The 15,679-nt window shown below is 45.9% G+C and overlaps 1 protein-coding gene across 4 annotated transcripts; it reads left to right on the forward strand.

Annotated features, from left to right (window-relative positions):
• The first annotated feature begins 6,202 nt into the window (after nucleotides 1-6,202).
• RBM3 (RNA binding motif protein 3) lies at nucleotides 6,203-9,926 on the forward strand. 4 transcript variants are annotated; one of them, XM_025982512.2, is made up of 7 exons: nucleotides 6,203-6,324; nucleotides 6,919-7,038; nucleotides 7,457-7,563; nucleotides 8,209-8,314; nucleotides 8,412-8,511; nucleotides 8,945-9,030; nucleotides 9,356-9,926. In XM_025982512.2, exons 2-6 carry the CDS (start codon nucleotides 6,936-6,938, stop codon nucleotides 9,003-9,005), a joined length of 477 nt encoding a protein of 158 aa, XP_025838297.1. In that variant the 5' UTR covers nucleotides 6,203-6,324; nucleotides 6,919-6,935; the 3' UTR covers nucleotides 9,006-9,030; nucleotides 9,356-9,926. The 4 variants fall into 4 exon arrangements, with proteins under 4 accessions (XP_025838297.1, XP_072599391.1, XP_025838299.1 ...); XM_072743290.1 differs by having other exon boundaries at nucleotides 8,945-9,026; XM_025982514.2 differs by having other exon boundaries at nucleotides 8,948-9,030.
• The last annotated feature ends 5,753 nt before the right edge of the window (nucleotides 9,927-15,679 follow it).

Here is a 15,679-nt window from a genome sequence, read left to right on the forward strand (position 1 = left end):
GACTCTTTCGTAGGCCAGGTGCTGTCCTCCACAAAGGACATGGCAGATAATGGGTTAGGTAACTGGGTTCCTTCGGGTTATGGCCTGGCTATGCCAAATTCTGGCCAGAAGTTGCTGCTGCACTAGGCACAGAGATGAGAAGCATTGGGGCAGCCATCCTCTCATCTGTCTCCCCCAAGAATGCCATATGAAGCTGGAGATAACCCTTAAAACGTTCCCATCATGCCCCAGTACCAGAGGGGAAGCTGACCATTCCTCCAGTGAGAGCTCGCTTTACGAAGAACAGGACAAGGCCATTCTGTGTCTAGGGTACTCCCAAGACAACGGGTCTAACGTGCAGATAAGGTGCTCAGACACACACATCCCGTCTAAGGGCCATACAAGATATGAGGGTATCTGGCCCTCTGAGGACCCAAAATGTCCCCCTCATCAGCCACCGGCTGACACCCTCTGGGTACATTCTGTGATTAACAAGCTCAGATATTTGAGGAGCCAAACAAGTCAATTCTGGGTATGTCAGCTTGGGACCTCTGAGTCCTTTCTGTGAATAGGAAGCTCAGATCCACTGAAGGGCAGAAACCTCTATTAGTCCCTGAGGATACTTGGGGTTTCTGGTTCCTGCCACAGTGGAAAACAGCACGAGTCACTGACTCTCTTGCCCAAAAGCAACCCTGGAGAAACTACAGAGGGAAATGTGAATTCCAGAAACTGCAGCACAGCTATGAAGACCTATGGCAAAAAGGAAGGCCTATGTTTTGAGTAGCAATGGCTGAAGGCAGAAAATACAGGATAGGTTTAAATTCTTGCTCTTACCTCTCCCCTGTGTTGTTTTGGGAAGGTTCTTGTCTGCCCCTCAATGCAGACATCATCCAAACCACTTGAAGTTGTTGGGGGGGGAGCTGATAGTATCAGGGCAGCAATAACCCTGTTGAGGGGAGGAAATGAGCAACCATAGGCAATCATTTCCTCCACCCATCCCCCTCCAGACACCAGAGCTGGTGGTGACACCTAGGGAGATGGCCTCCTCTATGGTTTAAAGATGAAACCTCTATCAGAGGAATTGTCACGTGGTGTGCTAGCAGAGGGCGTGATAGCTCTACTCTTGTGCCTGGGGCTGCCCGCCCTCTGGCTCATCTCCCCACATGTCTCTTTACCCTTTGAACTCGGGGTGATTAAGCAGAGTCATATCTGGCCTTCAGCCTTCCCGCAATACATCTTATATGCCAGAACAGCTGTTCCCATCAGGGGAACGTGAGCTCACCACCAAAACAACTAGACACTGGGGCCCCATAACTGCCTCCAGACCAAAAAAAAAAAAAAAAAGGTGGAAGTATTAGTAATCTATTGCTGTATAACAAATTACCCCCAAACTTAGCAGCTTAAAACAACAAACGTTGATTTTCTCTGTTTCTGAGTGTCAGGAATCCGGGAGCCACTTAGCTGGGTGGTTTTGACTCGGTCTCATCTGAGGTTTCAGTCAAGTTGTCAGGACCGAAGCTATGACTTAGATGAATGACCCACTTCCAACACGGCCCACTCATGAGGCCGTTGGGAGGAGGCTTCAGTTTTTCACCATCCAAGCCTCTCCACAGAGCTCCTTGCAACACGTGGTCCCAACAAGCAGGCAAGAAACCATAAGCAAGGCAGAACTGGAGTATCTATTATCACTTAACCTCAGAAATTACATATCATCACTTCTATATTTTCTTGGTCACACAGACCAACCCTAGTGCAGCATAGGAGGGAACTACATAGGATGTAAATTATTATTATTAAGGGCTTATTGAGGATTATTAAGGGCTATATTGAAGGCTGGCTACCATATTGCATGACATAAATATCCAAAGCAGAAGTATTGAGACGGGATCCCCAGGTGGCTCAGCGGTTTAGCACCTGCCTTCAACCCAGGGCGTGATCCTGGAGTCCCAGGATCGAGTCCCACATCAGGCTCCCTGCATGGAGCCTGCTTCTCCCTCTGCCTGTGTCTACCTCTCTCTGTGTCTCTCAAGAATAAATAAAATCTTAAAGAAAAGAAGTATTGGGACAGGCATGAAGAATTTTAAGTAACTACAATAAATAAGAGATAAAAGTAGAATATAAAACCAGAACAAGTGATGTAAAAAAACCCAAAGAAAATAGTAGGTGTGAGGATGATAGATAAAAAGGAATAAAAAAGTACTATAAATAGAGAACAGGAAATGGGATGTCAGAGATTTTACTATAATAGCAATCACAAAAATATCTAAAACACAGACCTTCATTGGATTAAAAAAAAAAGGTCCAACAATACACACACACACATTGAGAAATATTGGAAATGAAGGATGAAGAGAGGATATATAGCACACTAATCAAAGTCCAAAGAAAGCTGGGATAGCCATCCCAATAGTTGTTAATAAAACTTAAGATCACAAAAGACAAGTTATATCTACCATAAACACATATACACCAAAGGAGCGCTGAACAATACATTTTTTTAAAGATTTTATCAGCGTGCCACAAGGGTGAGAGGGAGAGGGAGAAGCAGACTCCCTGCTGAGCACTGAGCCTGACATGGGCTCAATCCCAGGACCCTGGGATCATGACTTGAGCCCAAGGCAGACACTTAACCAACAGCCACCCAGGCACCCCTGAACAATACATTTTTAAGCTTGATATGTGTGTGTGTGTTTATACACATATATACATATAAAATGAAGAAGGCTCCTTTTTTGCTTACATTTAACAATTACAAAAATAGACCACATTAGGGCACAAAGCCTCGATGAATTCAAAAGTATCACTATTAAGCATTATCTCTGACCATAATACAATAAATTTAGCAACAGCAAAAAAGCTAAAAAAAACACCCCATTTTTGGAAACTAATATACTAGGGACACCTGGGTGGCTCAGCAGTTAAGTCTGCCTTCAGCTCAGAGCGTGATCCTGGAGTCCCAGGATCGAGTTCCACATCATGCTCCCTCCCTGCATGGAGCCTGCTTCTCTCTCTGCCTATGTCTCTGCCTCTCTCTCTGTGTCTCCCATGAATAAATAAATAAAATCTTGTAAAAAAAGGAAACTAACATTACTAAATAACCCTTAGATGAAAGAAGAAATCATAAAGGAACTTTAGAAATATTTATAACTAGGAGCACCTGGCTGGCTCATTTGGTAGAGCATGTGAGTCTTGATTTTGCAGTCAATAGTTCAAGCTCCACGTTGGGCATAGAGCTTACTTAAAAATATATAGGGGATCCCTGGGTGGCTCAGAGGTTTAGTGCCTGCCTTCGGCCCAGGGCCTGATCCTGGAGTGCCAGGATCCAGTCCCGCATTGGGCTCCCGGCATGGGTCCTGCTTCTCTGCCTGTTTCTCTGTCTCTCTCTCTATCATGAATAAATAAATAAAATCTTTTATATATATATATATATATATATATAGAGAGAGAGAGAGAGAGAGAGAGAGAGAGAGAGAGAGAGTCGCCTGGGTGGCTCAGTCAGTTAAGCATCTGAACAGATTTCGACTCTGGTCATGATCTCAAGGTCCAGGATTTAGTCCCGCATTAGGCTCCATGCTCAGTGGGGACTCTCCTTGGAATTCTCTGTCTCCCTTTTCCTCTGCCCCTCCCCTCCCCATGCTTTCTCCCTCAAATAAAGAAATAAATATCTTTTTTTTAAAGATTTTATTTATTCACTTATGAGAGACAGAGAGAGAGAGAGAGAGAGACAGGCAGAGGGAGAAGTAGGCTCCACGCAGGGAGACAGACATGGGTCTCCAGGATCACACCCTGGGCCGAAGGCGGCACTAAACCACTGAGCTACCTGGGCTGCCCCAATAAAAATCTTTAAAAAATAAAATGCTAAAAAAAATATTTACAACTAAATATAAACACACTACATGCAACATTTGTAGGACACAGCCAAATCAGTTAATACAAGAAACCTGTAGCCTTAAATACATTTATCAGAAAAAAAAGATTGAAAAGATACACTTTAAATCCAAAAACAGTGGTTAACTGTGGGAGGAAGAGAACAATAGTTGGGTGCAGGATTAAAAGAGAACAAAATGAGGAGCTTTTCGTGGAACAATGAAGATGTGTCATGAACTGTAGAATACGATCAGAGCTCAGACACCTTGAAAGGCAAACGGGTACTTTTTTGCATGGGGGCTGATTATTTGAGGGCTACCTAAGACCATTATGTATATGCACAATGTGAAATCTATTCATGTCCATCCTGGGCATAGGAGGTCTGGATATGGCAAAAGCCAGACAAGTCCATTTTGTGGATGCATATCATTCTGTACTCTGAAAATTAACAAATCTAGTATCTATTTGGAGGGCTGACCCTCAGAAGAAGGCTTAGGTCCATTCTATGGATAAGAAATGTAGAGTTTTTGAGATCAGACTAACCCAGTCTTCCTTGACTGGAAACATAGACACCCTGAAAGCTGGACAAGACCAAATCGTGGGCAGTGAGTTCAGCCACTCCTTGCTCTGGATAAGTCCACATTGTGTGCTCTGAAAGTACTTTCTGTGGATCAAAGGCTCAGGAACTCTGAGTGACAACAAAAATTGTTCTATGGATTGGGATTTACTCCGTCTAAAAATTGGAGCATCCTGTTTTTGTAGAAAGCACCTCAGGCAGTCTACTGGCAGGAAAATCAAGAGACACTTTAGGAGGCTGTAGATAAGGAGGCGGGCTGAAGTCAGAAATAAGAGGAATGACACCAGGAAAAAAAGGATCCCATGACAGGCGGCTAGGTGTTGAGCACGGAAAACAAAAACAAAAACAAAAACGTAGGGATCAGCATCAGACACGGAGAAAACGTAGAATCTGACATTATGGACTGTGGGTTAGGACAACAGGGAAAGTGGGGAATAAAACATCGGGCCCTTGGGGTCCCTGGGTGGCGCAACGGTTTGGCGCCTGCCTTTGGCCCAGGGCGCGATCCTGGAGACCCGGGATCGAATCCCACGTCGGGCTCCCAGTGCATGGAGCCTGCTTCTCCCTCTGCCTGTGTCTCTGCCTCTCTCTCTCTCTCTCTCTTCCTCTGTGACTATCATAAATAAATAAAAATTAAAAAAAAAAAAACATCGGGCCCTTGAGGGATATGAGAGGACTGGGAGGTGAAGGAGGTTAGTAATTACGTCTGAGACCCATGGAAGACGACTGAGATGGTGAAGAAGACATCAAAACCAATGGGGGATAGACGTCAAGGACGGCGAGGGTGATGTCAGGGACAGAAAGGGGTGTGAGAACGAAGTTTCATGTGCATAAGTGATGAAGACCGAAGGGCCAGGCAGCCCGGGTGGCTCAGCGGTTTGGCACTGCCTTCAGCCCAGGGCATGATCCTGGAGACCCACGTTGGGCTCCCTGCATGGAGCCTGCTTCTCCCTCTGCCTGTGTCTCTCATGAATAAATAAATAAATCCTTAAAAATAAATACATAAAATCTTTTTTAAAAACTGTACATAGTAAGCTACCATTTTTCTAAGGAAAGAAATATATGTTTATATACACTCATCATGGAAACAATGGAAGAATATACCTTTCAATTTTAATGAATACCTACAGAAGGAAGGAAAAGAATGAAATGAAGGGAAAGAAGCTGAACTGCTTCAAATACACCTTGTTTTCTAGACTCGACTTTGGAACCAAGTATTTTATATAATCATAAAGCAAAACTGAATTTAAAAGTATTCCACAATAATAATATATCCTCATCTGTATTTCTAAACCATTTCCAACCATGAAGTCTTGATTATCAATGATACCAACGTGATTACCTCAATTGATTCAAACCTCTATAGACAGTAGTCTCAGAATAATATTAACAATATTACCATCAGATTTAAGATCAACAGGGCAGCCCAGGTGGCTCAGCGGTTTAGCACCAGCTTCAGCCCAGGGCGTGATCCTGGAGACCAGGGATTGAGTCCCACATCGGGCTCCCTGCATGGAGCCTGCTTCTCCCTCTGCCTGTGTTTCTGCCTCTTTCTCTCTCTGTGTGTCTCTCATGAATAAATAAATAAAATCTTAAAAAAAAAAAAAATAAAGACCGTAGGGCCAGTGAACGGATACGGACGCCAGGGTGCGCTAATCGCACTAAGCTCGCCTCCATTTCCGGAAGCGTGCTGAGCTTATTGGTCCGTTTGCAGTATCGTCCCTTCCTCCCACGCCCTTGCGGGCTTCAGCCAATGAACATGAACGCTGGCACGTGCGAGGGACGCTCCGTGACGTACACGCTGCGTAAGCTTTATCAAGCGACTTCCCGCGCTGCAATCTTCCCAGTCTCTCTGCTTCTCGGCGGTTGCTGTTGCATTGAGCTTTTTGCTTGATTTGCAGGTAAGCAGCACAGGTTTTGTGGGCCGGCTGCTCCTCGCTTCACTGATGTGCGCCGCGCCAGTCTGGAGCTAGGTGCGCGAGTGGGGAGAGCAGCGGCTCCTGACACGTACGCTTGGGCTTTTCTCAAGTGGGCGGGCCCCGTGCTCGGAGATGAAACTTTTCAGTTGGTGGGAGGCTGGCGCGTTCTATCTAAGTGCGAGGAATGCTGGGAGGGACTGGCGACGTCGGTGGCGGCAGTGACAGCGCGACAGCCGAGTTGTGCGGGCGCCCTTCCCCCACCCCCGCGCCCCCACGTGACCGCCGCCATCTTGTTCTGCGGTCGCGGAGAGAACGGGAGCGTGTTCTGGACCTGTGCAGCGCCACAAAATGACGGGCGTGGTGGTTGGTGGAGGACGATACGGGCATGCGTGAAGGCCGCCCCCAAGTGGCTGTCTCCCTGATGGAGCACCGCCGAATCCAGCCTTTTCGGCTTTTGTTTCTGGTCTGTCTTTAGTCGCCTTTTTGTTTTCTGTGGTTTCTCTTTTTTCGTCCTTTTTAAATCTTTTTTCCTTATCTCCGTGGTTTCTCCCACCCTTTTTCATACTCTCTCCGTAGTACTCGAGTTCACTGCCATGTCTTCTGAAGAAGGGAAGCTTTTCGTGGGAGGGCTGAACTTCAACACCGACGAGCAGGCTCTGGAAGACCACTTCAGCAGCTTCGGTCCTATCTCTGAGGGTGAGACGTGGGCCAGATGAATGATGAGCGGAAGTGTTTGTGAAAGTCCGGGGCCCTTGCGTTTCAAGAAAGATAAGGAGAGGGACACCTGGTTGGCTTACTTGGCTAATAAGTTTCTGCCTTCGGCTCAGGACTTTATCCCAGGGTCCTGGCAGGCCCCCTGCAGGGAGCCTTCTCCCCTTGCTTGTATTTTCTTTGTCAAAAGTTTTTTTAATCTGTATTTAAAAAAAAAAGAAACATAAGGAGAGAAATTAGGAACCTAGGCTTACACATATTCCTTTCTCTTTTTTAGGCCTAAGGCATAGTCTTATGAGAACCCCATAACTTCCAATTGATGATTGGTAGGAGGGGCCCATCCTCTACCTGACACTCTTTGTTGCTTATGTTTCTTCTTACATGCATTCTCTTTTTTCCCCAGTGGTTGTGGTCAAGGACCGGGAGACTCAGCGATCCCGGGGTTTTGGTTTCATCACCTTCACCAATCCAGAGCATGCCTCAGATGCCATGAGAGCCATGAATGGAGAGGTGAGGTCTCTTACCTGCATAGGGGCCCTGCCCCCATCTGCCACTTCCACCATTCTTTCTGTTTTTCCCTCTGTGTCTGCTAGGGGCAGCGCGGCCAACAAACCCCGCAGTGCCCACTCACAGGAGCGTGACTGCCTTCTGTTCTAGGGGGTGGAGGGCAGCGGCAGACAGAGCCGGGCTGCCTGGGAGGCGACGACTGGTCCTGCATGAGGCCGAGAAGCCACCTGTGGATGGTTGACCTGCCCTGGGCTTAGGTAGTAGAGTCTGCAGACCTGCGGGCCTGGCCCGGAGAGGACCTCGTGAGTCTTCTGGGATGGACTCTGAAGTCTCAAACCAAGAGAGGTGTCTATCTAGCCCCTAATAGTGGGGCAGCTTATAGGAGTGGGGAGGAGAACTCAGCCTGAGTTCAGTCAAGATGTAAGTAGTAGCAGGGGGAACACGGTGGATTCAGGTCATTTTGTGGGATTCTACGGCTCCTGATAAAAGCCATTCTGGTTAAAGGAGCTTGTTCTGGAACATGGCACCCAGAACCTGGTGCCCACCAAGAGTTTCTGGGCACTTTTGCCCACCTGCCCTACCCATTCTTCCCTCACCACTGCCCTATTTGACCACCAACCCATCCTCCTTATGTCTCCCCACACCTAGTCTCTGGATGGTCGCCAGATCCGTGTGGATCACGCGGGCAAGTCGGCCAGGGGAACTAGAGGGGGTGCCTTTGGGGCCCATGGGCGTGGTCGCAGCTACTCTAGAGGTAAGTGCAGTGGTAAGTTTGAATATGGGGAGAGCTGCTTATTAATAAAGTGACCTACGTCTGGATGGCTACCTGACTTTTTCTTGATGTGCTGTAGGTGGTGGGGACCAGGGCTATGGGAGTGGCAGATATGACAGTCGACCTGGAGGATATGGATATGGATATGGATATGGAAGGTCCAGAGACTATGGTGGCAGGTGGGTAGCCAAGGGATTGGAGTACTCTGGTGGGGTTGCCTACATCTTAAGAGCTCAGCTGCCTGAGGGTTCATACATAACCTCATTTTGGTGTTACTAGTGTTTGCTTTTACAAATTACAGTGAAACTGTAAGTATGGCACTTAACATGTTTTTGAGTTCTACATGATGCACTAATTATGATGTAATATGATAGGCGGTGTTAACACGTTTATCATGTCATGTTGGTTGTAAGTTTATATTGTTAATGTTTACTATGCTGTGTGCAAGTTACATGCCACATAATATGATTTCTGTACAGTATATGTTTGATTTGCATTCTAAATTGTATATGATGGTATATGTAAAACAGAATGTGTAAATATGTGTGGTTTTTAATACCAAGGTATGCATATGATACATTCTCATTAACTGCCATGTATGTTTTTTCTCAGAAGCCAGGGTGGTTATGACCGCTACTCAGGAGGAAATTACAGAGACAATTATGACAACTGAGATGAGGCATGTGCACCTAAAGTAGGTGAGGTTTATATGTTGCCACTGAGTGGACCTCTGTCCACCAGCCCTGTCCTGTTTCACTCAACTTCTCCTCCTGCCTACACTTAATTCACCAGGTCCACATGACACCTCCTGCGTTCTCAGGTGCCTGTCAGGACTAGTCTGCTGTGGGGTAGGGGGGCGGTATCTAAAAGTCTGTCTCCCTTGTAATCTCTTGCTGGGCATGGAGGAGATGAAGCGGCATTGCTGTCATCCAGCCTTCAGCAATCTTTATCAACCCAGGGAGGTGAGCATGTGTGCCTGTGCCTTCCCAACATTATAATTCTCCTCCTTCTTACCATTCTCAGATACACAAGGAATAAAACTTCTGATCCAGGATCATCCTTCCAAATGGCTGTATTTATAAAGATTTTTGGAGCTGCACTGACACATCTGTTCTAGTACATCGAGTTCTATTTTTTAACTGAGCTCCAGAGGTAGTTTGTTACAGAGACCTTTTAGAGAAAGCTCCATGTGATTTCTAAAATTTTCTCCCATTTAAATATTAATCCTGGGACATTGCAGATGCTGGGTATTTTCCAGTTTTTCAGTTTGGGCTCTCAGGATTACTGATTGTGGCAAAAAAAGTGTTTAGACTGCTTTAAAAACAATGTGCATTTAGGGACATTTAAAAGCCTATCTGCAATGTTTATCAAGATTAGGAAGCAATTTCCAAATGCAAATACAAGAAATCATTGATATGATTAGAGGTGGGCTTTTTTTATTATTATTCAAGGTTACCACCCTGAGTATACAGCAGTTAATTAAAAATATTTGTGAATGTATTTTTTAGTACTGGAAGAAAAAATATTCTGTTGTCTCATTGAGCATTTTAGGATGTTCTTCACGGAGCTGATTAAAAAGTTGAAACATGAAAAACTGATACGTGTTGTTTTCCTCGTTAACCCAGTTTTTCCTTTTAAAGATTTGATTAACTTATTCATGAGACAGAAGCAAAGACAGGCAGAGGGAGAAGTAGGTTCCATGCAGGGAGCCCGATGTGGAACTCGATCCCAGGACCCCAGGATCACGCCCTGGGCCAAAGGCAGGCGCTAGACCACTGAGCCACCCAGAGATCCCTTGAACCCAGTTTTCAAACTAAAAATGGAAGATCAGGAAGGGAGGGTTTTAGGAAAGAATTTAGTTGGAGGGGAGTGGGTAGGCAAAAGAGTAGAACTCTGCAGTTTATTTTTTTTTTTTTTGAACTCTCCAGTTTAAAGTTGAGTTTGAGTACATCAAGTGTGGGGGTGGTGGGAGTTATAGAGGAAATATTCTTGTTGGAATTAGGTTTTCTGAGATGGCCTCTTGGTCCTTTTTTGGTCAGCTTGGGAATCCGACTGCTAGGGTTTGAGTCTCCTTAGCTTCTCTGAGCATCAGATGGGTGTCCTCACAGGATTGTTCTGAGTGTAAGCACCTGGTGGGAGTTAAACCATATTATAAAAAGCATTTCCAGTTTCTTTGAAATGTTGGGAGGTGGAAGAAATCTATTAAACTCAACCTTGTCTGAGGAACGTGGAAAAATCCTGATTTGAAAACCAGTTTCTAAGAGCTCAGACTGGACTCGGATTCCAGGACACAAATGCAGTATCTGCTGCCTTCCAGCTATTTAACCTTGGGTAGGACACTTAACCTGTGGTCCTCAACCTCATGAGCATGTCACATTTCTTCATGAGGGTTAAGTACATTTAATAGGCATGTACAGTCCTTGAGAATGGTTAGCAAAGCTCCTTGTCACAGGGATTCAGTCTTCGGTGGTATGAGTCTGGTGGTGAGGTGGTGGCAATGGTTTTGCACTTAGAGCTAATCTTAGTTCCTCAGTCCTACTGCCAGTCCCTTCAGTCCTGGTTCGAGTGGCTACATTGGGAGTCCTATTGGCTTTTATCCCTCCTTTTGGAATTTCTAAATCAGTTGTGTCCATGGCTTCCACCTACTTGATGCAAAGTCGGTACCACCTGATCACCAGTTCCAGGACATCATTAATGCTTCATTTCCTCATTCATGGAGTGAATGAATTCAGTGTGTTCCCTCAAAAGTCCTATGGAAACCCTCCTTTTCCCAATATGATGGTCTTGGGGGGTGATTATCATTAGTTAAGGTCATGAAGAGTGGGTAGTGCCCTCACAAGTCCCAAGAAGGCTTTCCTCTGTTCTCAGCCACATGAGGATACAAGAAATTGGTAGTTTGGAAAAGGGATCTCCCTAGAGCTCTGCCCTGCTGGCACCTTGATAGACTTCCAGGCTCCAGAACTGAGAAGTTGATAAGCTTGCTCACTCTGGTATTTTTAGTTCCCTGAACTGAGATTATAGGTCTGTTGGAAGAGTCCCAGTATGGGAAGTCTGCCTCCCTGGCTCCAGTTGGTTGGAAAGACCCCATAGACCCTTCTACCCAACCAGTCATGAATCTGCTTTGGCAAGTGGATGGAGGCTAGAGAACTTCTCACACCTCTTGATTGGTTCACTGAACCAGGAAAATGGGCCTTGTGGCTGCCACCACTGGTTGATGTTGGGTACTTGGTGTGAGGAAGCATTCTGAGCCTTTGGGGACCCAAAGGCAGTGGGAGCTGGCAGGAAGAGCGCCATTCCTGCCTTGCAGGTAGGCCACAGTGAGGGGGCATCTGCTCCCTGCCTGTCAGGAAGTGAAATGTCATCCTGGCTTTAGGCAAGATTGCATAATCAACTGAAATTTCTGCAACAATGTGATTCCTAAGTGACCTCAACAAAGACTACAGCCTCCTACACCTGTTCTGATCTCCTGATGTAGAAAGTTCCTTGTAGGGACCCCTGGGTGGCTCAGCAGTTGAGCATCTGACTTTGGCTCAGAGTGTGATCCTGGGATCCCCGGATCGAGTCCCACATCGGACTCTCTGCATGGAGTCTGCTCCCTCTTCCTGTGTGTCTCTGCCTCTTTCTGTCTCTCATGAATAAATGAATAAAAAATCTTTAAAAAGTTTCTTGTAGGGGCACCTGGCTGGTTCAGTTGGCAGAGTATGTGATCCTTGATTCTTAGGGTTGTGTTCATGCCCCATGTTATCCAGCCCAGGAAGGCTTAGTCTCTTGCTATTTATTTTCTCTAAGGAAAAGGGCTTAGAGGACTCGGTTTTCTCAGTGTGACTGCTGATCAATAAAATTTCCAGATATAGGACAGTTATTCATGAGAGACACAGATACAGGCAGAGGGAGAAGCCAGCTCCCTGTGGGGAGCCTGACGTGGGACTCGATCCCAGGTCTCCAGGATCACACCCTGGACTGAAGGCAGGCGCTAAACCACTGAGCCACCCAGATACAGGACTTTTAAAACTCCCTTAAAATGCTTATTAGTTTTCTGCTTCCATTTGACCAGAATTTCATTAGTGTGCATGTTCCTCAAGAACCCACGGATATCAGAAACTCCTGTGCAGAGGTTCCTTGAGAACCTCTGTCCCAAGGCCTGTGAAGACCCTTGGGGCAGCCTGGGTGGCTCAGCGGTTTAGCGCCACCTCTGGACCGGAACGTGATTCTGGAGACCCGGGATCAAGTCCCACATCAGGCTCCCTGCATGGAGCCTGCTTCTCCCTCTGCCTGTATCTCTGCCTCTCTCGGTCTTGGTCTTGTGATCTCATGAATAAATAAAATATTTTTTTTAAAAAAATAGACCGGGTCCTTGGTCTGCAAATACTTGTATTTTCAAGCCCTGTATCTTTCCTAGACCAAAAACTTTGATGCAAACCTCTTTTAGACCCCTTACCTCTGTTCTTTTCAAGAATAAATCCAACGCCGTGCCCTTCACCCACCCCATGTGGGCTGCTTCACAGCCTAATTCCTCTGCCTCAGGTTCAACAACTATAAGATGGAAATAATAGTGCCCTCAAGATGGGCATCTTAGGACATGGCAAATTACTGATAGTGCACCCACACCCTTGTCCCACGCACTCCTGGATTTGGGGTTATATGAAACTTTCAAAAGGCTTTTCAAAATAAGTTGCTGTGAATATTTAAGATATTGGGACGCTTGGGTAGCTCACCAGTTAGGCACGCCTGCCTTCGGCTCAGAGCATGATCCTGGAGTACCGGGGTCGAGTTCCACATCAGGCTCCCTGCATGAAGCCTGCTTGCATCTCCCTCTGCCTCTGTCCATGTCTGCCTCTCTGTGTCTCATGAACAAATAAAATCTTTAAAAAAAATATTTAAGGTATTGGAAGAAGGCGTATTGGGTAATGATCAGTAGCCAGTGTTCTACCACTTTGCTTCTCAGGATGAAATCTGTCCTCCAGCTGCATTCTTCCACCTCCCCAACCTTTCCTCAGACTGAGATAGAGGCCATGATCATTTTTCTAATTCAGAGTGCACAAAGACCTGAGAAACTAGAAGTGGGTTTTTTTTTTTTCAAATTTGATACGAGACCTGACACGGAGCTTTTCATAATTTTTTGCTTGTTTTTAAGTCATCTACACCTAATGGGCTCAAACTCAACCCCAAGATTGAGTCCTATGCTCTTCGAGCCAAACACCCCAAAGCTTTTCATAATCTTTTTTTCCTCTTAGTATGAATATGCATACAACATACTACAAAAAATGTTCGGTTATAGAGAGCTGCCCTGGAGCCTGTTGAGCAGTCTTAACAGTGAATGTACCAAGGAAGTTCAGCTTTATAAATTGTCCAAAACCGTCCATGGCGTTCTGTATAAACATTCCTGGTACAACGTTGAGTCAAATTTTTGGACTCAATTTTAAGCTTAAGTGAAACTCTTCTTTGGAATTTTCCTTTGCTTTTTCTAGTTTTTAGTAATTATCTGGACACATGATTTGTGGTCTGTGTTTTAATCCTTATGATTGTAATCCATAGTAACAGGTATGTTTTAATTCACTGGAGTCCAGTCTACCGACTTGTCTCCATAAGGGAAGAAAGGCTTAATGAAAGAAATGTGCCAAGTTCCCTGGTGTTTCCCCACTTTGTTGTGTCTTAACAGCTGGCCCAAACCGCTCCAATGCTTGTGAAGCCCGCAGCTTAAAAAAAAAAAAAAAAACCCGCTGTGTCTGTAATTTTTTAATCTCTGTGATAGATACGTGAAAGTTCGTTATATCAACACTGCTGTAAGCTTGAAATTTTCCATAACAAAAACTCAACTGTTATGGGTGTGGCTTGTTAGACCTCAGCATTGGGGGGGGGGGGGGGCGGGGTTGGGTAGCTATCAGCTCTTTTCTGCTGGCCTGGCCTGTTCCCTAAAGACTTCTCCCGTAGTTAAAGGTGTTTCAACCCAAAAGCCTCAAAAAATTCCATTCTATAAATACTAACCTCTCTTTGTTGGTGTCTGATGTTGTTTTCCAGATACTGGCCCTGAAACCCCATCCTGCTTCCCCTCTCCAGTCACGGATCTCAGGATCCTTCTGGCTTTTCCAGACAAAAGGGCTCTTCCTTTGCCCAGCACCAGAGGTCCTGCCTTCCAACCTCCATAGCCACAACCTCTTAAAACCTTTCTCTTGGCCTAGAAAAGAGAGATAATAAAGGTAGCCCATTATATGAGCTAGACCTAGGAAGCAGCTAGATCAGTGGTAGTTACATATGGTCAATAAATGTTGGCATTTGTTTTTTTAAAGAAGAAAGACTCAGCACAAGTGGGGAGGGGGGCAGGAGGGAGGGGCAGAGGGAGAAGGAGAAGTAGACTCTTCACTGAGCAAGGAGCCAATTGGCTCCTGTCCCAGGACCCTGAGACCATGACTTGAGCCAAGGTCAGATGCTCAAGGAACTAAGCCACCCAAGCACCCAAATGTTAGCATTTGTTACATGTGACAGATAATTGTAGGGGCAGAGCAATGGATACAACATATCTTTCCCTCAGGAATCACATCATGGTGGGATTTAAAGACAGTATAGTAATAAATCAGTGTGTAATGTAGTGTTAGGGAGTGGCGAGAATGAAAGCTGGGGATGTGGAGAGAGATGGGATTTGCTATTTCATGCAAGGTAGTCAGGGAAGGCTACTTGGGAGGTGGCCTCTCAACAAAGACTTGAAGATAGCGGGGGAGAGCTAGCAAGGAAGATACTTGATGCAGAAGAATGGTTCCGCCATAGCACTCCCAAAGGCCTTGCACGTCTCTACATAGGCCACGTAGACAGGCTGACCTAAGTATTGGCAGAACGCCCTGTGATCCTCAGAGCACAAGGCGCTTGTGAGGCCATTCCTCATTCCTTGTCTACCAAGGAGGCCATCATGAGGCGGTTTTGCATCACCAATGGATCTGGTCAGGTATGAGGCTTTTTGTCCCTTTCCTCCCCTGACTTATGGCTGTAGAACTGCCTAGTATGGCATTAGTTCCTTGGCTACAGGGTGTCCTACCATCTGTGCTGCAGTGGTCTGGTCCCTTTCGTTTTGGTGTTACCCAGCATGTGAGACATGGGCTAGCATCTGTGGCTAGTCCTGCTTTTGCTATCTATACGTAATCTCTCAATCAAATGAGGGCTTGTTTCCTTACCATATCTGTCAGTATAGCCTTGCCTTGACATCTGGGAGAGGAGAACTATAGGCAGAAGGAAAAGCAAGCAAGTGCAAAGGCCCCAAGGTGGGAGCTTGTTTGGCGTGTGTGTGAGGAATGGCAAGAAGGTCAGTGTGGCAGGAGCAGGGTGAGCAAGGGTGCCAGTGGCAGGAGGCAAGGTTGG

Source organism: Vulpes vulpes, chromosome X (assembly GCF_048418805.1).
Source record: "Vulpes vulpes isolate BD-2025 chromosome X, VulVul3, whole genome shotgun sequence".
Lineage (NCBI taxonomy): Eukaryota > Metazoa > Chordata > Mammalia > Carnivora > Canidae > Vulpes > Vulpes vulpes.

Coding starts and splice junctions, on each gene's coding strand:
- RBM3 (XM_025982512.2), top strand. CDS start 6,936: ATGTCTTCTGAAGAAGGGAAGCTTTTCGTGGGAGGGCTGAACTTCAAC. Junction 7,039..7,456: donor CTTCGGTCCTATCTCTGAGG/GTGAGACGTGGG, acceptor TTTTTTCCCCAG/TGGTTGTGGTCAAGGACCGG. Junction 7,564..8,208: donor TGAGAGCCATGAATGGAGAG/GTGAGGTCTCTT, acceptor CCCCACACCTAG/TCTCTGGATGGTCGCCAGAT.